At 26.0% G+C, this 27,672-nt stretch overlaps 1 protein-coding gene across 1 annotated transcript; it reads left to right on the forward strand.

Moving 5' to 3' along the window:
- The first annotated feature begins 234 nt into the window (after positions 1–234).
- LOC126738935 (uncharacterized) lies at positions 235–20,362 on the forward strand. Its single transcript, XM_050444431.1, has 3 exons — positions 235–389; positions 16,429–16,607; positions 19,986–20,362. The coding sequence occupies exons 2-3, from the start codon at positions 16,435–16,437 to the stop codon at positions 20,218–20,220; spliced, it is 408 nt and encodes a 135-aa protein (XP_050300388.1). The 5' UTR covers positions 235–389; positions 16,429–16,434; the 3' UTR covers positions 20,221–20,362.
- Positions 20,363–27,672: the final 7,310 nt, after the last annotated feature.

The following is a 27,672-nucleotide window of genomic DNA, read 5'->3' on the forward strand; positions in this document are numbered from 1 at the left end:
ATTTCGTCTTGAATGTTTGTGTATTGAAAGTTTTATTTTAAATGCCTAGAAATATGTTTGTAAAAAAGGTTTTTCCTATATATCTTAAATAAATAATAGCTTCCAATTGACCTTTACTTCTAGGATTTTATAGTAGTAAACCCACGAAAAGGTTTGTATTGTTTGAAGGATACACAATCAAATACCCATTTATGTGTTTATTGCTTGGACTATAAGAACCACCTTGATACATTCTTCTTGCATATAAAACCAAAAGGAGCGTTACGTATGATTTTAGTTTTTAAGTTACAAGCAGGAAGTCTAACCGCGTATACAACAGTGAAGAATTAACGTGATCTGGTTAAGCAAGTTTTCGTATTACACTTTTGGATTATTTTTAAACTTAATTGGTAAGTTGGTTTTAGATGAACATTTTTTTGACATTAATGAAAAACTATGATTTTTTGTTCAAGACTTTAATTATTAAGGAACCAAAACAATTATAAATTTTGCCTAAAGGAAAATTTTGTTCTTGTAATCGAAAAACTGAGAACTAAAATTATAAATAAAAACAGAGAAGCACAAAGCAATTTTTTGAATATTGAAACATCTATGCAGCTAGACGTTTCTATTTAAATTTTAATATAATGAACCTGGTATACAAGAAGCGTTATATTCTTAGGAAAATATTTCTTAAATTTTTATGAAATTAGCCTTAGTATATACACCTGTCTCTCTAATAACGTATTGGCTTTCCATGAACTATCACGAACGTACCCAATTTTTAATTTGATCGTATTTAAATGTCATTAGATGCCATATTCTTTTTAGGCATATCATTACGTCAATTAGTAAACAATAGAGTTCTGATTGGCCATTGTTTTATTCCACGAAAGGTTTATATATTAATGGATGTTGTAAATTCGTCGTTAACAGGTTTTAATCAGAATATTTTAGAAACTTGAAAAAAAATTGAATTTTAAATCTAATTAATGATTATTAATTTAGATAACAAATGCATTATAAATTATAAAAAAATATATATTAGTTTTTCTAAAATGTTACAAGGAGAGTAATATTAAGTAACATAACTTAAACAATATAAGTTATCAAAAATATAATTCAAAGTGATAAAAGCAATAATAATTAATTAATTTAAGTATTTGCTAAAAAAAACATTTTCATATTTTTTTTATTTTTTTTAGACCTAAATGTTTCAGGGTTAGTTCTCTACTAGTTTTTATAAATTTATCGAAAATATCTTAAAGAGTGTTAAATAAAAGAAATCCTAAAAATCACGTTTGAGATAATTTTTATTATTTACTCTCACATTGTTAATGGTTTTATATAGATGAAAATTTAAAACTATTGCAAAAATAAATATGTTCAAAAAAAATCACCGTGAAAATTAATATTGTATCATTTGCAAGAAAATAAGGAAAGCATTTTATTTATTAGGTGTTATTTAGATAAATGTTTTCTTTAACCTAATTAACACCTAATGAAATATTTTTTTTAGATATCTTACAACTTGTTGTAAGATATCCCAAAATTTCTAAGCTCTACTCTTATTGAAACAAATTTTCAAATCACTGCGAAGATTCATATTCCATTTATTGCCAAAATATTAAAAAAAGGTGTTATTCTGATTATTTACTTAAAAAAAAAACAAAATTCTTAGAAAGATAACCGATTCTCGGGCTCATAGAGATAATTAATTTATTGCTCGCAAGTCGATAGTGCTATTCTTAATTAAAGAAACTTTTAAATAACTAACTAATAGTATTAATTTTTTTTATAAAATTAAAAAAAAAACGTGGTATTCGAAATTTTCATAACTGATTTAATGGCCCTTTAAATTCGCATAACAGAAAATCAAATGATTTTTTTACTAAGTCTACGCCTACAATAGTCTAGCCATTGCCGAACGGGAAGAACATAGTGAGGAGGTTTTGCTGGAAATATATTTCAGACGACGAGTTTCCAGATAAATGGATAGGGCCCACGGGGCCTATAGAATGACCTGCTAGATCTCCTGATATAAGGCCGTTAGACTTTTTTCTATGGGATCATTTAAAATCTATTGTGTTTACTCCCCAACCCGAAAGTTTGGATAAACTTCATCAACGCATCATCGACACCTGCCATGATATCACACAACATGTTTTTGAAAATGTCCGTCGGGAATTTGAACATCGCCTATATAATTATTTGGCCAAAAACCGGCAACATTTTGAACACTTATTGAAACAAAAACTGATATTTTCTTGTTTTTGTTTTCTATCTGAACAAATTATGAGAGACAAAGATTTTTCTAATTTTATCGAAAACGAATTGACCGATTTAAAAAAATCAAACGTCAAAATAAAAGACTTTGAAAGACATTTTAAATAAGCTATTACTTGATACCCCTTGTCAATAATTTTTAAGAGGATAACCCTGGGGGGCAGAGGGTGAAAGGGGGTGAAGTAATTTTACGTTAGAAAGTTGTCTCCCTTGACAAACCTTTTGACGTATTTTGGCGTTTTTCTTTGAACAGTGGTTTTCGAGAAATCCTTGATGAGAAGATTTCAAATGAGCACCCTGTATATGACTTCAATTTGCTCCTATTGTTCCATTATTTAACTGTTTCCTCCAGGCTCGCTAGTTCCAGTTTCTCCTAGTCTCTTTAGGTCTCTGGTACACATGAAATTTTTTATGCCTTCCGTCTAAATTTCCTTTAATCTTCCTTGCTTTATGCCATTTTATAATAGCCATTTCAGGACAATTTTGGGGGCATTCTTGTGCCATATCATCTGTTTTTGCTCTATCTGACATTATTAAACCATGAATTGCTATTCGTTCTAATACGTCATCATTTTATATTCTTTTTTGCTTGTGATATACCCAGTGATCTTAAAAAACATTAATTTCAGTTGCTTTCCTTAATTTTGCTTCGTTAATCTCCATGTTTATGCTCCATAAATTAAACTGCTTTTACACTCGTTAAAATTGATATATGTTCTATTGAAATTGACTCCCAATTTCGGTATTCCATAGCACACCATTTAGACATCCTATAATTCTTCTGCCTTGTGTTATTCTTTTCTTTTTTTCTCGATTTTCTTTTACAGACGAGTCAAACTCCACACCAAGATGTAAGCGTTGCAACTAGTTACTTCATCTATATTTAATAGGATGTTATAATATATAGTAATACATATAGTTATAATATATGCCATAAACCTTTATCTACCGGGAACTTCTCTGATAAGTTAATACTGACTTTTACTCTTAACAATATAACATCTTGCAGGTTTTTGAAAGCTTTTTTTAATAGAGTGAATAAAATTGGTTTCCTGTAAAACCTTCCCTTGTGGTTGAACAACCACAACTTCTTGACAGGGACTGTATTATAGATTTTTTAGAGATCTATAAATCTAAGACGGTTTCTTGTTTGATGGCTGATCTTTTTTTATTACTTGTTCTAGCTTGAAATCTTAAAGGTTTTCTTCTTCTTTGTGCATACATTTTAATTCAATGATTTCAATCTCGGATAATTCTTCCATTAAAGTGAGTGGTTACAGATACACTTTCTTATGGATAAACCATATATGTGCTTTTTTCCTTTCTAAAGGGACAGGATCGCTTTAAGGTATTGATTAATGCAGCAAGTAAGTTGTGTCGAAATAGTTTTTTTAACCCATATTTGATTAGTTCAGCAAAAACTTCTCCTGAACCTGCAGCACGACAATTTTTCAGTACTGCATTCTTGATTTGGTCAGTATTAACAATATTTGTTATACACTCTATCACATCCATAGGTGTACGTTTCTATTGCTATATTTATATTCTTCTGGTTGTTCTTTAATTTCTAATTATTTGTCTCTGTCTTCCTGGTGCTAGGTGCTCAAGCATTTTTGATATAGTTTCTTCTTCTGGTATAACAAGTATTTAATATCATCGTTTTACTAGAGTTTTTCACTACGTTATGTAGTTTTTATAGTCCGACTAGTTTTTCTGCAGCTCTTTTTACACTGTTCACTATGTTGTCATGTACTTTTTCTAAAGATTGTTATTGTATTGTTACTAAAAGTTTCTCGTCTAGTCTATTCAGATACAAAATTCGGGTACTTTCATTAATTAGACTGTCTACATTGTATTATTTGGTAGGTGTACATTTCTTTAGCTTTTGATTTACTAAAATAGAATAAAATTCATTTGTTTAGGAATAATTAACAGTGCAACATTGATAATAGGTGTTATACCTCCAAACCTAATACAATTGGAGATTTTTAAATTATTTGGCCCATGCATAAAGGACACTGGAAGTTATTCTAGGGTCTATAAACAATGTTGAAGAGCGATTAATTATCTAACAGAAACTGATATTATTATTTTTATTGATTCAAAGGTTCATGAGATATTTCGTATATTGTAACATTGTATTTTGTCGTACTACTATAAAATTTAAGACAGATTTCGATTTCTTCTATGTTCTATACATGAATGTCCTTATATCTGAAATATTCATTTATTATTCTTAACAGATTTTGTTAACTCATTTTATTAGTTGTTGTTTATAGTAATTTTTCCAAACGAGATTAAAATGAATATTTGTTTTAATGTTAGATCGTTAAAAAATCTCATAAAATTTGTGCAAAGATAAATAGTTTATCATTGATTTGAACAAGTAAAAAAAAATTTGTACAAGCAGAAAAACTCGTTTCGAATTTTTGCTTAAATTGCAAGATATAAGTATAATTTAGTAAACAAATATTATTAAAAATAAAACAGTACAACCTAGATTTTTCATTGATCCCATTTTTACCATTGCACTTTTCAACCATTAAGATGCCTATTTTATTTTAAAATTTTTAAACCACAAAAGGAACAAAAAAAATAATTTAAGTTATATATTTAAAAAAAAATTAAATTATCATATAAGATCAATATTTTCTTTGATTTTTTGTATGACATAAAATAACAAAGGCGCAATTTTAAAGCGTTAACCAGAAATAACCACAGCAAGATAATAAATAAATTATTTGAAAATGTCCGTAAATGGAGAGAGCCAGTAAAATAGTCCCCAATATTTCAATTCTATTTGAGGCCGTAAAAATTGGTAAATTCAATATTTCCATGCACAAAATCCTCTCAAATTTTGCGATAAAATACACGTGAAAATAATATTCTCTAAATTATTCATTTACTTACCATTTAATTCAGAATATTCCACAATTTGTAATCCTAAAAAAATTAGTTTATTAAATAAGTTATCACAGAATCACTTGCTTTAAAAAAATTAAATATTCACAAACAAAAAATACAGACTACGATAAAATAGTATTAGAACGATAACAAGTACCTAAAAATTATAAACCAAACTTGGAAAATCTTTTTATCTTATTAAAATCTAATAGCAAAGTCTAATAAAATGTACCGACAAAAAGCCAGAAGTAGCTGGTCCTAGTTTTACTAACGAATCAGTCTCTTATATACAAAATAACTAACTCAATTTCCAATAGTATTATTAATACTTAGTAATTAATTATTAAGTATTTTTACTCCAAATTTTTTTTTATTTTTCTTTCAATTTTATCTTGAAAAAGGTCACACTCAGATGAAGTCTGACAGTATCCATCAACATATAGAGACGAAACTTAAAAATTCTAAAATATTTATTTTTACATTATTATTTTCCACATGATCCTGAGAACTTGCGTACAGATGTATTTGACCTGGAAAAATGAAAAACAATCCGGCAGACCTCAGGATATTAATGTATCATTGCAAAAATCAAAAAATGTCGTCGGACTCTAATTTACACAACCAAAGACTAAGTATAAAGAATGCTAAATGTACTCATTTGCAAGACCTTAAGATATTTTGACCTACTGATTTTCAACATATGTTTTACAACAATTTATTCAGAGATAAAAAATACTCTTTTTACTGTTTTACTTAACATAAATATGCCTGTCCCTTCTAATAAACTTATTTTGTACCATTTTTGGTTTTTTTTTACTCTCTGATTTAAATTAATAATTTTTGATAACACAATTTTCGATAATACCCAGTATCTACACAAAAAAATGCAAAGTAATTAAATTATTCTTTCTAAGCTCAAGAAAAAAGTCAAATCATTCATTAAATTTTTTTTTGTTTAAAATCGTGTTTTGCCTCTCCTGTAAAATTCACATAATCCCACAAATGCGAGATATTACTAATGTCTTATTTACAAACAAAGTTAATAAACTGGCGACTGAATAATTTTCGATTCGCCTGTTACTTTACTAAAGTTACATTATTACAAAACGATTTTATTTCCATTCTTTATAATGATAGATATAAGCATACTTTGTGTAACACCATTATAACAAGTCGATGATTTATGAATATATTATGAATATAATGATAATTATGAATATACTGTGAATATTCATAATTAAATAATGATATACCAGATGATATAGTATATAGAGTATATACATAAGAGGATATTTTACAACATCGAATTCCAATAGGTATGTAATTATCATTCCTTATGACAATAAGTAATCGCTAAAAACTATATAAAAAACCATTGGTTCAGATTTGTCGTATATTAACCAATCTTCAAGAAGTTAGCATTGAAATCAGGTTTGTCTGGACTGAAGGAGATTGGTAATGTACAAATAAATAAAGATGCTAAAGATTCACTTGGTTGGGATAACATAGTAACTGGTTTACAATTTTATAACTTATATCCAATTGTCAAGAGAAATATGCTTAATCTTTGGAAATAAGTACTTTTCCTAAACTTAATTCCAAACCATCTACCTATTTTCAAGGGCTTAACAGAAATTGCTATATAACCGTTTTTCGAATGATAGCTGGACATGGTAATTTTAGGTACATTTTAAAAAAAGTAAATATGTGTGATTATAATTGTAAAACTGACGATTTAAAACACTGATTTTTTGATAGCGATTAAAATGTCAATGCTTCTAAGTTTTTATTGTTCGAATTATTTATTTCTAGTCAATGTAGAATTCCTAATTTTTATAATAACGTAAGATAGTCAAATTTTTAAAGTAATTATTACTTTTGTTAGAATGTGCGAGAGCAAGTTATAGAATATTATATTCTGTTGTTATCCGTATATGTTTTTTTTTCCGGTCGATTGACCTTTATTTGTTAAACTAAGTAAGGTAAAAAGTGGGTGACCCCGTTTTCTACATAGTAGGATATTTCAGGATACTTATTTCCAGTGATTTCATGCACTAAGTGCAAAACCAATCAAGTGATAGTAAAAATAAATAAATTATCAAACATTGCAATTATCAAGTTTACATACAGTCAAACGCAATTTGTTTTTTACGCTAATTGGATTGTTTTTTGGGCAAAAATTATTATAAATATTAACCGACAAACCTCGTTAAGTTTTAATTGCTAAAATAAAATTCAAACATTAATTGAAAATAAATGAGTAAAAAAGAAATCAGCTTACTGAATGTACAATTGGACATACTCGCGCTAGAGGTATTTTTTGCCGAATATACAATTCCAATTTTAATAAATCATTTTTATATAAAATCCTACGGGGAAAAGGGTTGGTCAGCTTTAATAATACGCACAATAATTCATGTTTTAGTGCGTTAAGCCGCCGGCATGAATAAATGCACAACTAAATCCGCATTTTCCGTTAATTTTCATTTATTTTGTATAATATATTGTCTATATAAGGCTATTACAGAGAATGAAAATAGAGGATAATAGAATTACGAATTTATAGGTACCAAACAATCAAATATTTATCATAATCTTTATTAAACCGTTTGATATTATACGTGTTATCTGCTTGTTTACATGTTTGCTTTTAAGCTTTATCCGCTTAATTGATCGTGCATATTATAGTAAATCAGTTTTATTTAAACAACCGAAAAAATGTTTTTTATAGCATTTTTTCTGAATTCCATGCAATTTCTTCTATATTAGGCTGATTTTTTTCTTCTCGAATATTCCAGAAAGTCTTCTTGCAGCATTTCTGTTTTTATAGCAACACTCATTCAGAAGTTTAAAATAATATTTCAGGAACTTTTGATCTTTCGGTTATGGGTTTACACAATACAAATACAATTACACAATACATATACAATCTACAATACAATTTAGAGATATGAGCTTTACATGTTCTTAATATATCTTTCTTCAATTCTATCTTCTAGTTTTTGAGTGATCGAAGCTTAAAGAGACTCATTTTCGGTGATATCATCTGCATTATCTGTATATTATATAATTTTTTTTAATTAGATAATCTTGCATAGGGTCTTAACTATATTTTCTCTCACATTTAATATTTCAGCCTAGTATAGACCCAATAGTTTTACTTGCAGCAAAATGCTAATACAACCTTGATATTCAATAATAAATAAGGAGTAGTAACACCGTTGTTACAGTAATATGATGTGTGGTCACATTTTTTTTGTGTTTGTCTAAATTAGAACCTTAAATTGTTTCATTTCTATAAATAGAACAGCGCTAAAATTAAAAATTCGTAAGTATCTTTGCAAAATGTAGGCAAATCTATCGAAATGTTAGTGTTAAATTAGTTTATGCTTTATACCAAATTACTTATAAAAACGTTTTATTAAACTATTCCATAATTATCTATAAAACTTTGTTATAATATAAGGTTGCTTATAAGACAGAATTATCTGAATTAAAGCCGTTAAGTAATATTTTATTATTCAATACTCTTCTAATAAAACTATTATAAATAATTTAGTTGTCTTTGTGAGCGGTTTGCACGATAACACACACGATAGTTAAATAAACGTTTATTGTTGGTTTACACTAGGTGCACATTTTTGGTTAAACTTTAACAATAAATATGGCCATATTTTCCGTGTGATTTAAGTTGAAAAATTTAAAATTGTGTTTATGTTATTCACGTTTAACAAGAAGGTTTATTACATGCTAACAACATACATGTATTATTTTATAAAAGTTCATTGTTAGTAATGTATGATATGCCCTATTTAAAGACGTTTATAAAATGCTTTAGAATGAGCTTCTAAACAAATATACTTACCTTTAACAAAATGTTGAATTTTTAGTGTTAGTAAGTCATAAAATCTTTAATTTAATCGCTAAATAATTGTTGATATGGAATTTATAATAAATTTATTTATTTCAGCATAAATTTTGTAATGTGATATCAGGTGTTATTTTTTTAAATAACTTCGCTACAAATGTAGATATTTTTAAAAGTTTTTAGTTGTGTTTTATGCATCACCGTTTTTCGACGTACAAGAAAAAAATTAATTGTTGCTAGTGGCGTCTTTAAAGGGTTTATTGTAAATATTTTTTAATAAATTACATCACTGTATTTTTCTAAAATGAATTTAATTTTTTTTCCTTGTTTACTTTTTAGCAAATTTGTATTCTTGAGTTTATTTAATTGGTATGTCTTATTTGGTATAATAATTATGTTTCATACACGTTTATGCATTTCCTACTTTTTCTAGATTTCCTTGTGTATGATGTTCCATTTTTACACTATAAAATATATACGGGTATGAAAAGTATATCGTATGGTACACAGTCGCATATATGTCATCACAATCAATCGGTAGTATCGGGTTTATTTTATTAAATATTTGAGTAGTAATCGAGTTTAAAAACTAGATTAAACATCTGAAAGGGAACGGTCTTAGATCCGCTGATATTTATTCTTTACATCAATAATATGGTACATGCAATAAAAAATATAAAATAAGTTTATTTGGAGATGGCATTACGTTGTGTTTATGTATTGAAACGAATTTATATGAAATTAAGCTTAAATACAAACAAGTCTAAATTTTGCGTATTTGCAAAAAAATTAAAAACTTATCAAGAATACATGAATAATGTGCAGATTAATATATATTAATATATAATATAATTATTATATTAATATATTATATGCTAACCTAAATTGCCACGCTCATGCAGACTAACAATTATACCATATATAATTAGAAAAATGTTCAAAAAATTAGGATTTCTGACAGAAATCTGTAAAAGTCTGTTTATGCAAACGAAATTACAGCTTTAAAACGCCCTCGCACTTCTCCATTTACAATTCTGTTTTGCGCTGCTGTTTGGGTTTCCTCAATATAAAATAGACAAAATTGAAATAATACAAACCAGAGTCATGAAATTAGTTTTGAAATGTGATCGTTATACTTCTGTAACGTCGATGTTAAATGACCTTAATATGTTATCTACAAAACAAAGAATTATATTTAATATGCACTTGTTTATTTTTAAAAAAATATCTACTACCTGAATATGTTTATCACAAATTAAGAGTGCTTTCAGATGTACATGAACACAATACAAAAAATCGTACGGTTTTTATTTAGGTAGATAGATGTCGTACTAGTCAAAAGCTCAAGGAATTAATTGAGTTTAATAAGCTATCTAGTGATGTCAAGGTTGTGATAACTTAAACCGGTTCAAGCTGCTTCTGAGAGGATTTGTTTTAAATAAACGGTTGAATATTGTATTGTGTATTTTATTATTTTCTTTGCCACTATTTTTGTAATAATTTGTCTTTTTCATTTTATATATACAATTATAATATTTGTAATTTTGCTGTAGATTTTGTGTTTTTACCTTTTATAAAAGTGAATGACCAGCATCTTGGAATAATGGATGAATTTTTCGAGTTATACAATTTTAATTTTAAGCTTGCATTTCTATCTTTACTGTTTTATATTTACAATTTTACACTTTCTTTTACGACTTTTAATCTAGTTTATTTTTATCACTTAATGTTTAGTCTTACGGGCAGTTTAAAGTTTATGTATTTTTTCCTTCCAATCTTATATATTTAGTAATTTGTATATTTCATAATCTTGTTTATTACCAATTTTTGTATGTAGCTAGTGTTATGCAAGATAAACCATATTATTATCAAATCTTAATGTCAATTTTTTTAAATTCCGAAATTCTCCCTTTTGTAAACAAACTAGTTATATATTCTAATAAATATATTTTGACTAAATATGGTTGATCAATATACCATTAATAAAAATGAATTAAAAATCGTTAAATAATTATGATACAATAATTTATGATGTGTTATTGGGTTCCAACCTAAAATTTGTAACTTTCTAAGCTAAAATCGGCTTAGCCTACCCTGAAAGTGTACAGATAACTTATAGATAAGAAATTTTAATCGCAGTTCCTGTAAACTAATGAACTTTGCCTTTATCAGAATTTTATTTTTGCAATTTATTAGATATTAACAAAGTAGAAAGAGTTTATTTTAAGCGTAATTATTTTTAGGAATACAATGATCAAAAATTTCATACAAAAGACTCTGTGCTCAATGCTTGCAATTTCGAAACCTTATCAGCTAAAAGAAACTGAAAAGTCTTATTTATATATTCTCTATAGGTTAGCCCATTTAACACTCTATATTGTCCTTACCTCATTTTATAAATTACTATACATGTACCATCAGGCAATATGCCTTCCATACAAACTTCCCGTATACCTTTTTACAGCACAAACTATGCCAAAAATTTACTTATTTCGCGAATATTAAAACTAAGCAATGAGCTACATAGCCTTGATTTCTTTCAATCTTTGAAGCCTTTTCTGTGAGATTTATATGGCCTTTATTTATAAACTATGTTGATCATCAATGAATCTTGCATTTAGTTAAATACGAAATTTTGTATTGAGCTTGTCATGTCAGTAATTTAATGTGAACTGCATTTTAAATAATGTTATTATTAGAAACTTTGTAATAAAAGTTAAAAAGATGTTAAATTATAGAGTGATTATGTAAACAAATTTTTAAATATATTTAAAGCAATTATTTTTTAAATGAAAACTATTTTTAATTTCATTTATTATTTTACATAAAAATATGCTCTCTCATTATTTATCTGAATATTGTAATAACAATTTTAAAAAATTCTCTAGTAGTAAGAGAGAAAGACTGTAACTGTAAGCTTAACTCTCCTAATTTTGTTATCTCTTCTTTATTTGGGTAAAAGTATCAGTAAAAATAATTCAATTTAAAAATAATATAGCAGAAAAGCTCAAACAGAATCTTTAAAAATATAAAACAAATTATTTAAAACCTTTTCGGTTAAAAAATCATTTTGCTGCAGCTGTTGAACCATTTTTATAGCTCTCTTTACCACAAAAAATTAACATGAATTTATCCAAGCTTTGGAAGGAAATTTAATATTCTTTTGATGTTGAACGGAAAATATTCCATATTTGAATATCGGCAAATTTTAAAAACTAATATTTATTTTTTACGAAAATAACTGGGATCGTTAAAATAAATGGACACCATGCTAAAGTATATTTTTAATTTAATTAAATATATAATTAAATGTATATAGAGTGATGAAGAAAGAGTATACTCGACAAAATGTCTAGCTAAACGCAATAATTTAATATTTTAAATTCTATTAGTTCCCAAAAACTGACGTATTTTAGAAGTCTTCTTATTGGAATTATATTTCTGAAGCAAAACTCTTTTCATTTCCTAATCCAGTTATAAATACTCATGTTAGTATGTCAATTTAATATTCGTAACATTGTTCCTCTCAAAGCAACTCTTGGTAAGCACTTGATATTCTCCTTTGATAAAAAAGGCGTTCATTAATTAATTAAATTTATCCGATCAATCCGTCATTGAATCAAAATGTTAGACCTTTTCTAGGATGTAACATTTGATGATTCGTTCATTCTAATTTACTTATAACAGGCCAATGGGTCGGCTTAATCTCTGTCTGAGTTAACGAGGTCTGGCTAATTGAAAACGGGGTGTTTGACAACATCACTGGGTCCGTTGTGTCAGTTCCATTTCCAGAAATTAGCAGCTAAATGCCCTTTGGATATCGGACGAAGCTGTGCCCGACAAAGCGTGCTAGTAGAGCAAACCGAGGTTTAGTGATTAATATTTCTGTAACAGAGATTTGTGATTTAAATAAAAAAAATTAATTAAATTTGTCTAAAAGAAGTTAATAATAATCCTATAAAGCTTATACCGTTGAATATTCGTAATTACTAGTTAATTGCGTTAAATCGCTAGAATTTGGGATGGACGTTTAATTAGGGAATTCAGAATCTACACTGACCTAATAGATAATAATGAAATTAAAACACAAATCGCACAAACTATTAAGGAAATATCTTTCACTATCACTCTATAACTCAATTATAAATTTTATAAATAATATGGATTGCTAGAAATGTAGTCTTAGCGACATGTTTTGTGTTATCGAATATAAATTTTCATTTTAAGTTCGAATTTATTTTATTGAATAAATCCGTCAGAAAGTCTTAAAACTGGTTTAATATGGGGTAGCAAAATGTACCATATTTTCTAACAAGGGCTTGAATATTGCTTGAGTACGTCAGGATCTGTTCCACACAAGTAATTATCTTCCATTACTTTCTGCAAAATTACAGAAAATTCTGTTAATATTTACTTTATAGTGGCTGCAATTTTATTTATCAGATTATATTCAGAGGGTTGTGTTAATCTATGGGTTGGATATATCTCTAATTGGGCAGTTCCGGGTTATTTTCGGAGACCAATAATCTTAAATGTGACTTGGTACTGGTACCTAATTTATTCTTGTTGTATGTGAATGACTTGAGCTTTCTACAAGTTTTGAGTCTAATTGTTTAATTTGTGGGTGGTACCGTGCTTTTTTGACACCACAAAGATCAAAACTACTTATTGTTGACGATCTTCGTGAGATTCAGGAGTGGTGCACGTCTCACCGTCTCGTATTTAATATGGACAAAACTCGTGGTTTCAATTTCAGGTTTAATATTCATGGTTCTTTATTTGATGATTCCAGGCCTATGTCTATTTTCAGATCTTGTTATTGATGGAAATCTAAAATTTCAAGACCATATCTTTACTCTTGCGTCCAAGCTCTCTTTGGGATCTTTTGCAGTTCAAGTAGCAGTGCAGGAGCTGACAAAGGTGTTTGCACGCTTTGTATATTTTGCGCTTAGTGAGTAACATCTCAGATACGGAGCCCTATTCGAGTTTGTATACCACTCCTTATTTCGTAGCAAATTTTTACCGTTTACTAGTTATATTAAAAACAGCCGTGCACATCCAGAAATTTGATAGATCGCTATCCAATAGAGATGTTGTTCGTAAATTGCATAATTTCTATTTACCCATAACCACATCATCTCTCACTAAAAACTAGATCGTTTATATAACCTGCGAAATTTTTAATCATGTTACTCTCTTCATCAGACATATAGTATGTTTGAAAATATTCAAGAAGCGCCTAAAAATTCAAATGTTGCCTCCAAAAGGAATATTATAGCCTTGAGGTGTTTTTAATATATTTATTATATGTATATAATAAACTTTTCTTGAGTACAAAGCTTCTTACAAATTTTACGAATTCAATCGTAAAATTTGTAAGAAGCTTTGTACCCAAGAAATATTTTGGTAATTCTTTGCCCCAATCACTCTATCTAAATCACAATGATAATTTGTATTATGTTATATTTATGTTTATGTTATATGTATATATTGATTTTTTTTCGAAAGGCGGGATTAAGTCATGCTATTTTTTATATTGAAATTGGAAAAAATGAAAATGGTTTAAGAAGGGTAACTAAATATACCTTATAACTTTTTAAGATAACAGCGCTTTGGAATCTTAATTTTTTTCTATTCATTACATTCTTTGCTGAAGTTGTATTCCTTAAGAAGTTATTATCCTGTTTTATACTCTGCAAAATTTTATAAAATCCTGTTAATATTTAAAGCTGTATAAATTCTGTGAGTTTGTTATTAATTTTATTTATTTATTTATTTATTTATTTATTACAAAGGCTTTATAGTAGTACAGCTAGCTCTGTCTATTTTATAATAGATAGAGCTAACTATCCAATTAATACAAAGCAATTACCAAGTGCAGAGGAATTAACACATAATATTTGACTTAATTTAAAATCCTCAAATAACCATGAATATGGAAGTAGGTTCAAAATTTATTGAAATTGACGTACAAAGTAGTGAGAACATACAATATTTAAGTAGTTACCGTAAAATTGTAAATTTTCATTATAACAGAGAAAAAATGCCTAACTTGATAAAATCTTACATTTAGACAAGAGATTTACACAAGCATTTTTATATTATTTATTTATATTTACAAATTTACATTATTAATATATTATTTATACAATGGATTCCAGACAGCCGTTGCATTTTCAAGATTCTTCAAAGAATTATATAATAAATTTAATGATTTAATAAAACCAATAGTTATTAAGGAAATAAATCCTACATTCTTAATGGCTCTTAGAATACAATTATTTTGATCTAAGTCAAATAATAGTCTAGAATCCAAGGTTTCACCCAAATCCCTAATACAATCCAGATACTTTAATTGAATTCCATTAAGATAAATATCACATTTGTTTATTACTTGGGGCGGGATTTCTCTGAGAAAAGTATATAGTGACATTTTCTGGAATAATAAATTATGGATATTTGTTTTTTAAGTAACTGTACCTCTTATAAAGAATATGATGTGAATTAAAGCAGGATTTTTCTCTCATATTTATTAAATATTTTTGAATAATTTAAATGAAAATGATGATAATTTGTATTTATAAAGGTGTGACAATTTGTTGTCATAATCACTGTACCTACATTATACTAAACCAATCATTTTTTAGGAATTCGGTGCTATATTATCTGTACAATTACAAACATTTACTTCACATTTAAAATCATTAATATTAACCAATAAATTCATATAAATTCGAAGGGTCATAATTATATAATTCATTATTTAGGTCATATTAAATTTTTTTTCTTTTAATTTTTCATTAAAAGAAAAATTGTTTTCTGTCTAAGAAACTCAGTAGTTCAAACGCTATATTTTTAGGATTTTAAAAAGTTTTTGTCATTGTTTACTTTTAAACATTACATAATATAAAAAACATCAGAAAAAAGATCTTACACTAAATTATATTAAGATAATTGTATTTTTACTCTACTACCTGTTTTATATAAATCAAAATCAATTCAATCAAAAGAAAAATAAAAAAAAGCCGTTTTAATTTTATTAAGTCTGTCAAAAGCTTCAGTCAAACTTAAATGTTTAATATTATTAACGAGTTGCCAAAAATAAAATACAATACAGAAAAAATAATAAATATACAATATGATAAAGAATTGGTGATTTGCTTTTTTATTTAATGATTGAATTTTCCCAAATTACGTATGTTTGCTTTTTTTGCACTGCATTAAATTAGCATGCGATAATTAACCCAAAACCGATGCTGCCTTTTTCGTTCTTAATTAGTACTGAAAACACAATTTAATTAGTTATCGATTGCATATTTGTTCATGCTTTACTAAACGAAAGCTAAGCCGCCAAATATAAAAACAAATATAAAACTATAATTGTTTTTTAGATCGCAATGAATTCCTGCATTAAAATCACAATACTGGCCGTTTGTGTGTCAATGGTTAAAGCTGGTCAGCTTATCTCAGCGTATAACCTTATTAGTCCGCAAGTGGTGTACCCTCAAGCTCAGACTTACTCGATTGGTGTTGTTCATCCGCAGTATTTTTCCAGTTTAAAGCCACAAGAGTAAGTAAAAACGTATTAATATTAATAGTGACAATTTAATGGACTATATGAAGACATTATAGTAAATTATATATTTAAGCAATAAAACTGAGTTTAAAAGTAACAAAAACATCAATATTTACCTTAAATAATTAAGACTTTGTCATTTATTTTTATGAAGCTTATTATTTAATTTAGAGATTAGCTAAAGTTATAATAAAAAAGTATTAGGCAGTTTTTTGCGTTAACAATACCTCAAAATATTTTTCTGTGTTTAAAATTTACAAAAAAATTCTTGTTCAAATTTAATATTAATTTATATATCAATACAACAATAAATTTCATTAATGAAAATTTACCATTTTTAATTAACTTAGTATTAAACTGTTCAAATAATCATAAAAATAAGCACTTCTTTAAAATTTTCTCGTTTTACTTCAAAGTTATACAAATACTTAAAGAAAAAGGAATAATCATTTAATGTTAAATAACGGTTCAAAAAATTAAATATTTTTTTAAGCATAACTTAAAGGCCATCTTTTTTTTATTAAATTTCTATATTTTTTTAAATTTAGTCGTCTTATAATAAAAATTAAATTACTTTAATTAAAAGTAGATCTTTTAGAACAAAAATAAAGAAAACTAATTTCCTAAATATTATATGAACCTTTCAGTCACTGAAACAGTAAAGCTATACGCATACTGCCTACTAATAAATAATATAATAAAAAAATTAAATGCAGTTTTTTGCACTAATTATAAACTAATATTTTTATTATATTGTTTTAATACTTAAAAATTATTTTAACTTTAACGAAATACAGTTCTGAAATTCAATATTTATTATAACGTTCTAAAAACGTCTGTCATAATAAGCAGCTTATAAGTATTGTTAATTACTTGTTAACTAAATAACAATAATCCAAATTTTGATTTCTCATGAATTGTTACCTTTTAACATATTTTTTTTCGTATTTTTTATATATTTAATGCATTATATTATTTTATAAATTTAAGCTTTAAACATAATTGTATTAACTTATAAAATTTTTTAAGTTGAATTAAATTTTAGTGCTATGACTTAGCCAAAGTTGAGGTTATGATTTTATAAAAAAATCTCAGAATATTTTATATATCTTAAATGTGCAATACAATTTTTGTTTAAGTATAAATATTTAAAGCTTATATTTCAATTTTTTTAAATTTGTGGATATGTTTAGATGTTTCGCTTTTAAAGAGCATCATCAGACTAGCAAAAACTTTTATTGCAAGAATGAATTTTATCAAGGATGTTTTCATTAACGTTTCTAAGTAACTTAATTACAAACTGTATTAATTGTAATAGAGCTAGGTATCTCCTGAACATGTTCACATTTAACTTCAAATTGATACAAATAATTAAAGAAGAAACGATTATCATTTAAATTTACATAGTTTTTAGCATAACTTAAAGGCACGCGATTCTATTTTTATTAATTTTCTTGTAAATTAATTGTTTTTATTCTTCTAATAAGAAGTAAGTTTTTTTAGTGTTAAGAATAAGGTTATTTAATATCCTAAATATTATATGAGCCATTCTTACTATTTTATATTAACTAAATAGTAAGGATTTAAGAAATACAGAAATTTAGAAAAAATTTATGAAAACTAAAATTCGAAATTTTTTAAGAAAAATTACTGTTAGTAAATTAGTTTGTTTTATTAGTTTGTGTGCAGGATTTTTTAGCTATTTTTCGTTTAAGGAACTTTAGTGCATTGACCTCTCAGATAAAAAAAATACAGTAAGAGTTTTTGTTTTAGTTGTCTGGAAACATAACTTTTTTCAAAACTCATTTCTCCAAGAATAAGGAGTGAAATAGACTTAACAGCTTTATGATTGATTCTGGTAATTTTAGGCGGTTGATGAAATTCAATCATCTTACAGAGAGCAAATAAAAGAATAATTTAATTTATTTCAGGTAATTGAGAATCCATGTTACAGAGAAAGAATTAAATGCTCCTTCGCCTTTCTCAACCAATTTTAGCAAGAAAATCTTGTATGGGCATGTATCCATCTTTGATCACCTTTCCTTCTATATCAATAACTTAGAAACTCTTAGGATCTTTAAGAGACATTAGTAGAAACTGCTGACTAACAAATCCTTCTACTATAGATAAATTTCTTAAAAAGATATTCTGACAGAACAAGGATTCAGCTTCTGTATCAAAAAAATTATGTCCAGTTCCTTGAGAATATAAAAATTACGTCAAATGTCTTTCAATTTTATTCAACAAATGCCTTAAAATGCCTCTAAAAGCTTGGAATACATATAAATTTGAAAGTCTGGAAAGATGAAAAAAAATACTTAAAAATGTTATTTTTATTAGCTCGTCTCCCCAAGTATTTGAATGGTTTGCTCCGAAAATATTTGGTTTGATTATTTAATAATTATCAATTAGGTAATTGCAGGAAGTTAAAACTTTTTTTTTAATTTTTTGCTGTAATATTTAACGCAATTGAGTTAACGCTAAATGAGTTGGATTCTGATTGATTCCAGGCAGTTGAGCCAATTAATCCTTTTTTCCAGGTGGTCCTGTAATTAATTATTTTTTTTAATTCTAGGGAATTAAAGTAAGTTTATAAAAATAAAAGATTCAAGTCAGTTAGGTCATTTTTTCCAGAATTTTAGTCTGTGAAAATTCAGGCAATTGAGCAACTTGAATATAATGACAGACTTATTACTTTAATCACTCTTTATCCCTATCGCATTGGCTGTCGAAGCCCTAGTGTTCTTTTTAGATCTAGACAAGGCTTTTGAGAATGTCTGGCATATAATGACTCCACAATAGTGGTTCCCAGTAGTTTAAAATCTATTGGATAAGCTAGTCCGGCTAAGATCCTGAGAGTGCTGATTACCTAGCAATTGTTTGCACAAAAAAAAACTTTTCTAAACTTAATGAATCGTATCTTCTTAATCATATTAATCTTAAGATAAATCTATTTATAAACAATGTTTTTCTTTTGAAAAAATAGATTTAGATTAAATTAGAGCCTTTTATTAAATTATTCAATTTTTTTCAATAATCTAACTTGGCTATAATCATAATTATATGAACTTGTTTTTTAGAAATTCTCTTGGAGTAGTTCCGATTTTAAAAGTGTTCACTTCGCTGTTGTTCCATTACGTTTTAAATTCGTTAAAAAAAACTGTTCGTATTCATACGTTATGATAGGCCTCTCGTGATACACAAGAGCTTTATGAATTTTCCGAGCAAGGCTGGTTTTCCATTTAATCCAGTAGAGATTATGTATTTAGTCGAAATATTAAACTAATACTCTTAAAGTTATATAAGACTAAACTCATATATACCGGAATATAATATGTTTATAATACATGTTAATTATTCTCTATTTTTTAGACAAGTTTTGGCACATCCTACAGCCCTCGCCACTTCCTTAGAAGAGTCTACAGTGCCCCACAGCCTGAAAAAGTCTGATAATTTCTACAATAACCCGTACATTGCAAGATCCTTGGCATCAGAATCATTAACCTTTAATAAAGAACAAGTTGTTTACGACAGGGCTTCAGAACACATTGAAAGGGGACAAATCGTTAAGCTTATTAACAATTTAAATAGGGCCCATTATGAATAGCTTTAAGATTTAATGTAATTTAAGATATGTTGTATGTAAATTGCCATATTGTATATATTATCGCATTAATTTTCATTAAATACTACATGTGAAAATTCGTATTTTGTTATGATTTTGTAATATAATTTTTTTGTTAAAGTTATTTTATTTTGGGATTCAATGATTTTTTTTGTATAACTTAAATGGAATAGATATCATGTTTATTAAAGTTTTTCTAAATAAGGTTAACTGTAAAGTGTTTGGAACTATTTCAATATTTAGGTTTATAAAAACATTTGTTTTAAACAGAATTATTAATGCTTATGTTTTAACATCTTAAGCTAATCAAATAAGATCAGAATTTACTAATTATAATTTTACAGACCAAATTCTACCTAAAGGCAAATTTTGTAGTAATTGGCTAGTCCATTTTTATTATTAATCAAGAGCTCACCAGTGATTGGCATAGATGGGTTAACAAAAAGAAAATAATGCACTACTTTTATTTGTAGGACATTTTCATTATTCTTACAAGTTTGCAATAAATCGACAGTTTAATTACGTGATATAATTTATATGGTACGTTCTTCAACATATACGCTTTTTGCAGATAAATTTATATAAAACAGAGCACAATTTTCTAGCTGCGGGTTTGTTAAAGTTGATTTATTAGTTTATCGTCAGTTTTACTGTTACTAATTATCTTTCAGAAAATAGATCTTATATGCAGTCTTTTTACTAAACTTAATCCAGGATCTAAATCTCTTTAAAGGGTTTCATGATTAGATTGATCTTTTCTCTGATTTTTCAAGTTATTATGTTTTTCTTGTACAAATTCTAGATATTTTTCATCATTACTTATACACCCGAAGAACTAATTATTATTCTTTTAATAGTTTTATTTACAATTCTTGTTTTCATTTTTACTAAAGATATTAATTTGCCATTGCTTAATTTTAAACATATTTAGGTCAAAATTATTTTTTTGGGTTTCATTTATGTCTATAACTAATTCTGTGAGTTCTGCAAATTCAAATAATATATCTTAATTAAATATTTCGTTTACCGATCGCAGATCAAATGTCTCAGAAGCATCAATTATATCCACGTTTACTGGAATTTCATTTGGTATATCTTTAATTGGCTCTTTATTCTGTTCTAGTACAATATCGGTGTTTTTTTTTATACAATTAATCTTTAAAAATGAACTAAACGTAATTGCTATCGTTATCATTTTGTTCAATTCTCTATAAAGGCTTTATTTTCTTAGAGTATGGAGCTTTTATAGAGTAAATTTTTACTCTTTCTACTATATATTTAAACTGGAAAAAGAAATAGTTTTATCAATTTAGATATCTGTATCATACCTTATCAGACTCATTTTTTTTTCTTGACTTGTAAGCACTTGATAAGATCAATAGCTAATAAATGTATTGGGTTTGGTCTTACTGTATTAAGTACAGGCACAAATAAAAATTTATACATTAAGTTATTAAATAAATATTTTGGGAATGTTGAAAATATGAAATTTTTGCAACTACCTTTTCATTTAGAAGAACTAGAGATAAAAAAAGTCCCTGCTGTAAAATAAAAATAACTAACATAAATTTCTGAGATAGCCCAGGAATATGAAGTTAATAAATCTCTTGAAACCTAATAAATATAAAATAACGCATTTTAAAATATAATATGTATTTTTGCTTTCTATATATTTTTTGAAGAGGTCTAATATATTTCATATAAATTTAAAATTAAATTTATTATAAATTTGCGAATTTTAAAAGAAATTCCTATATCGCTCTTAAATATATGGAGCCTTTAAATCCAGAATATCAAACAACAATATTAAAATTTTTATCAGTGGCAAGATTTGTCTTAAGGAATATAAAATATGCACAAAGAAAAAAAAATAAACAAAAAAACTTTTTTCGTATTTTATTCGATTTAATAATTTTCATCAAAATTCCATTTATTAAATGTGTAAAAAAATACCTGCAGTATCAATATTTATTGAAATTCTCAAATGCAATATAAAAAAGCATAAAACTTTAAAAAATGGCTAAAAATAATGAAAAATGTCACGTATATGTACGTTGACCAATTTTAATATGTTGTTTGTTTTAGCACATTGGACTAAAAAATATTGATTTTGCCATGCGTTTTTGCTATCAACAAAGAATCCGTTATAAAATATTTAAACTAAGCTATACACCAATAAAACGGTCTATGGAATTATTATTCGCCAAACGTTGTTTTTTAACGTGAAATTTTATAAATACAAATTCAAAGGCATGTATTTGAATAAATTTTCTTTTATATGGGGATTTTTTTTTATTAGAGTGTGTTATTTGTCAACTTGAACTAGGCTATTTTCATTATTTGTGATACTTTTTTAGTGCATATAGAAGCTTTTAAGTTTATTAGATATAATACTTTCAAGACAGAAAATAATTTAAGTTAATCATGCTATAAATAAAAAAGTATTTGATTAAGTTTTTTCACCAATGTTTATATATCTGCTTAGGTTTTTTATTATTTAATAACAATCTATTAGAAAATAATAGTTATTATGTTTGAAATATAAAATAATAAAAGTAGCATTTTTAATTGGAAATACAAAATAGAAATAACTATCATACTCATTTTATTTATCTATACTACCCAAATAAATCAGTGTAAAATTTGTAGCCTTAAAAGTACATTCAACAGGATTACAAGCCATTTTTTCACCACATATTAATTTTCACTTAAGCATGCTCTATGAATTTTATTATTTGAATTATATATTGTTTTTTAGCTAGAGAATGGATAAACCATTGAAGCATGCATCTTTATTTAAGCAAAACATGCAAATAATAGCACTTAGTTTTGTTGATAACTAAGTAGGTATATGCTAACATACTTGCTAATAAAAATACAATAGGTATATATAGTATCTATTTAAGTTATGCATATCATTTAAAAAAAAATCTAGTCAAAAAACCCTCAAAATTATTAAATTTATTCGGTTTACAATATTCCTAAAATTAATCTAATTTTTTAAATAGTTGAATCATGACTCTAAAGAAAGCACAAATCATAAAAGTGAAAATGGGTATTTCTAAAATTAAACAAAGGCTAATATCTATTAATATTTTAATGTGAATTAAAAGATGTAGATCCTTATTAAAGCGATGACGGTCAAAAAATATATTTATAAAAAAATATTTAAGCTTAAAATGCCTTTTATTAACATAATATAAGCCAGACATAAACAAACAAGATGAAATTGTGGTAAAATGGAGCCTGCTACTTTTTTTTACGAAAGATATTAAAAGAGGCAAAACCCACCCGTTAAACTGAATAAAAAAAAACAGTTTAAACAACTCATTTAAATATACAAAAAATGGGACTACTTATTCTTGTATTTAGTTTAATTAAGTGATAACAGTAGATTGATACTAAAAGGTATGTAAATAATTGTTTGAAAAAAATAAATTGTTTGCAGATAAGTATGTTCGGGCAAGATACATATTTTAATTTACCAGTTAATTTTCATTTAAAGTCTACAATTATAAGATTGTTAGTTATTTTTAATTTGTAATTAAATGGGAAACATAATAGATGCTGAATAGAACGTCTAATAAGATGCACAATCATAATAAAGCAAATATTGTTTAATTATAGACGTAATGTGAATAATAAAATATTAACGAAACGATAGTAGCTAAAAATTATTGTAATCTATACAACTTATTATACCTAAATTAAAAATATTTAGGTTAAAATAATAATGTGGGTATTGTACCTGTTTAGGTTACGAAGATCAAGTTTGCAATAGACATAAAGTAAATTATCAAATATTATAAGTTCCTTTAATGTTATAAATTGTCTCTTAATTATTAGCTTTTTACTTAAACTCGCATAAAATATATGAAATATTAAAACAAACAGCACTAATCAAAAAGATTATATTGAATTCAACTAAATATTATTCTACTAAACTAGTAATAAAACGTACAGTTATCATTCTACATTTTAAACTTTGTGATTAATAAAGACATGAATTTGCTATTAGCAGGGTTTTTCTTTTGTAAATATCTCGAGATGTAGGGCAACTAATGCATAACTAAAATTTTATTTTTAAACCTGATTTGAAAGCGGTCCGGTACATACTATCTTATTCAAATAACTATCATGTCCATTTAGATTATGCCTAACTTCCATACTTTATAAAGGAAAAATTATCTACTGAAAATTATAGAAATTTAATGAAACTACCATAGACTAGCTATGAACTAAAAAATTATTTTTTTTTTAACATGAAAGTCCACAATGAATATTATTCTAAATTAAAAATTAAATATATTTAAAGCTACTTAACTATTAACGTTTTGACTAAACGTTAATAGTTAAGTAACTTCATTAGATATGAACAAAAAATTAAATTCATATTAACAATTATGTCAAGTATACAAGACCGTACCTCGCAATAATGAATATATAAATTATTATGATATGACCAATTGGTATTCGTAAAATATTTTCAATAAATTAATGCTTATTCAATATTAGCCCATTTCGTTACTGCCCGAAAATAAATATTTATTATTGACTAAATTAGTTGACTGATAATGTAAACTATTCTGCGTTACGTAGTCATTGTTAAACTAAATTTTAACTTGACAGCCTATGTTGTTCAGTAATAAAATAATTAACGCATAATTTTCGGAACAGACCTCATTTTAGATTTACACCCTCATTATGTGTATGTAGTGTTTATTTTATGATATTCCCTAAGGGGTGTTACGAATACTATTTAGATGCCTGTTTAGGAGAGTAATTAATCAGTAAATTTTGCTATTAAATTTTAATTTTAGACGAACAATTTAATTTACCAACAGATTTTTATTTAAATACTGCATCTAATGAATTGGTATTAATAAGTTGGTTTAAATTCGTAGTTACATGAGAAACATAGTGGATTCTAAATAGGGCTTCTAATTAATAAACAATTATAATAAAGCAAGAATTATTGAATCATACACGTAATTTAAATATAAGAATAATAACAAAATGTTAATAAACTAAAAAATATTTTAATTAATACAACTTATAATAGCTTAATTAAAAACGTTAGGTTACGAAAATTAAGTATTCAATAGATATAGTGAAACTCATTGAATAATTAAAATTTAATAAATGTTTTTTCTTTATTGATTTAAACTGTCTCCTTATTGCAAGTTTTTACCAATTATTGCTTAAAATATAAAAAAATTTAGGCAAATATCAAAATGAGATATATAGATTTGTGTTAAATTATGTAATATGAATATCGTATCTATTTTAGTTTCTCACAATTTTCAAACTATTTAAAAAGAATTATATTCTCTTAAATTCTTAAACGTAAAATGGGCATTTTAAACTTTAAACTTTCTGATTATTGCTATTGACGATATGCTATTGATATGAACTAATATAGTAATAGCATGAATAAAATCTTCTTTTTATACCTAATTAAAAAACTGTCAGCAGTTGTTATTAAATAATCTTTTTAAAATAAGCATCGTATGTATTTAAATCATTGCTAAATTTTATACCTTTTAAAGGAAAATTATAAAATTATAGTTCAAAATATTTAAGTAAAATATATCTAAGATTTTTTAATATTCCAGTTACTATTAAGACTGTAATAAAAATTATAAAGATTCTATAAAAGAAAGTTAAATTACTCTAGCATAATTTAACTTTATTGAAGATTAGTAAACTATAAAGGCGGTACGTAGTCGTTATTAAACCTAATTTTAAATTGAGTTGGTGTTCTAATTATTATTTAGATATACCGGAGCATAATATTAAGTGAATTTTACAAAAATTTAAATACTTTTTAAGCTTAGTTTTTAGCAGAAGACGTAGTTCTCTTCTCTCTTAAAAAACTGTTTGGGCACTAAAGGCAGGTAATTATAAAACTTTGTGTATAGAAACCATTTCGTCTCCATTTAAGTTATGCATATTTTATGCTGTTATTGAGAACAAAAAATAAGTTACTAGTTAGTTTCTTAAAATGAACCAACAGCAGTTACTTTAAAGTTTAAGATTTTCAAATTCAATTTTTGTTTTTCATTACTTTAACATTTTGATCTAATTATTATTTTCATTTTAATATTCTGTTTTTACCGGTATTGTCAAATAACTTCTTAAAATATAACACGCTTCAATGGAAATAAAATCTCTTATTTATTTTGCATAGTGTTTTTGTCCTAATTTTTAACAATTTTAAATTGATAAGTTTTTTATGCATTTAAAGCGCTCTTATATGTTTCTTTATATTCCAGGCAACTGAAATTATTTTAATTTTTTTCCAAGCTTTTTAGATATTTAATATCTAAAAATATAAAACGGTTTTTCTTTTTAATCTAGTAAAATTATTTTTTTAAGTGTTAATCTAGGGCTTTACAGTATTTTTTTTAGGGATTTCAAATAGTTCCTCCTTTTATTTAGGTAACTTTTTATCTCTATATTCCATGTGCTTGGCAATATTTTTTTAATCTTTTTTATCCTAATCATCTAATAATCTTTTTTTCTACTTTAACTTAGGTAGATCGAATAACATATCATCTTTTTTTTTAAAAAGCTACTCATTTATTTTTGACAAATTGAATTTTTGTGTACATGTAAACTAAAATTAAATAACTTGTATTTATAATATTATATTAAAAAAGTTATTTAAGCAATAATACTAATTACAAAAAACTAAGTACTTGAATGATATATTGTTTTAATTTACAGTAAACTTAATCAAAATGACATGAACCTTTTTAAAACTTTAAAAAGCCATCACAATCTACAAACATAATTTAGCAAGTTCCTTTTTATAACCCTAGTTAAGAACTTTCAGCAATTAAAAATAAAATTTTATATCGGGGAAGTTAAGAAATTAAATTTTAATTAAGTTGTCGAACGACCCTTTTTAACCCAATTTTTTTTGCAGGGCTTAAGGAAAATATCAGAAAGTTCAAATGGGTTTTTTAATTATGAATTTTCTAAATTTCTACGTTAAACCGCCTTTAAAAAGCTCCTTTACTGTTGATCCTTTTAACGAATGAGTCTTCGAATGTTCTTAAAGACGAGTTTATTTTTGTCCTCTTTTTAACTGCTTGTTTTCTGCAGGTTTATAAGAGATGTTACTAACCTAGAAAGTGTTAATACTACCTTACATCTTCTCCTGATAATTATTTAGGTCAAGGCTCTTCTTTTAGTATGATATTTTAGCTTATTAAGAGATAATAGTCCCTATTTATAAAAAAAAATTTTACCTTTTGCTTTCAAAAAATAAAGCAATTCCTTCAAAGTATATGCATAAAAAAAGTGAAGGAAAAGGTCTCGCTTCTGCATAGTAAAAGGTGTTAACTTTTTCTTATTTATAAAAAGAAGCATTTGCTTAAAAACTAAAGGATTTGCTTCTAAAAAAAGGAATCTAGGTTACAGCAACTT

This window comes from Anthonomus grandis, chromosome 1, assembly GCF_022605725.1.
Source record: "Anthonomus grandis grandis chromosome 1, icAntGran1.3, whole genome shotgun sequence".
In the NCBI taxonomy this organism is placed as follows: domain Eukaryota; kingdom Metazoa; phylum Arthropoda; class Insecta; order Coleoptera; family Curculionidae; genus Anthonomus; species Anthonomus grandis.

Excerpts from the sequence above, each read along its gene's own strand:
- LOC126738935 (XM_050444431.1), top strand. The coding sequence starts at position 16,435 with ATGAATTCCTGCATTAAAATCACAATACTGGCCGTTTGTGTGTCAATG. Across the intron at positions 16,608-19,985 it reads TCCAGTTTAAAGCCACAAGA|ACAAGTTTTGGCACATCCTA; the intron begins GTAAGTAAAAAC and ends TCTATTTTTTAG.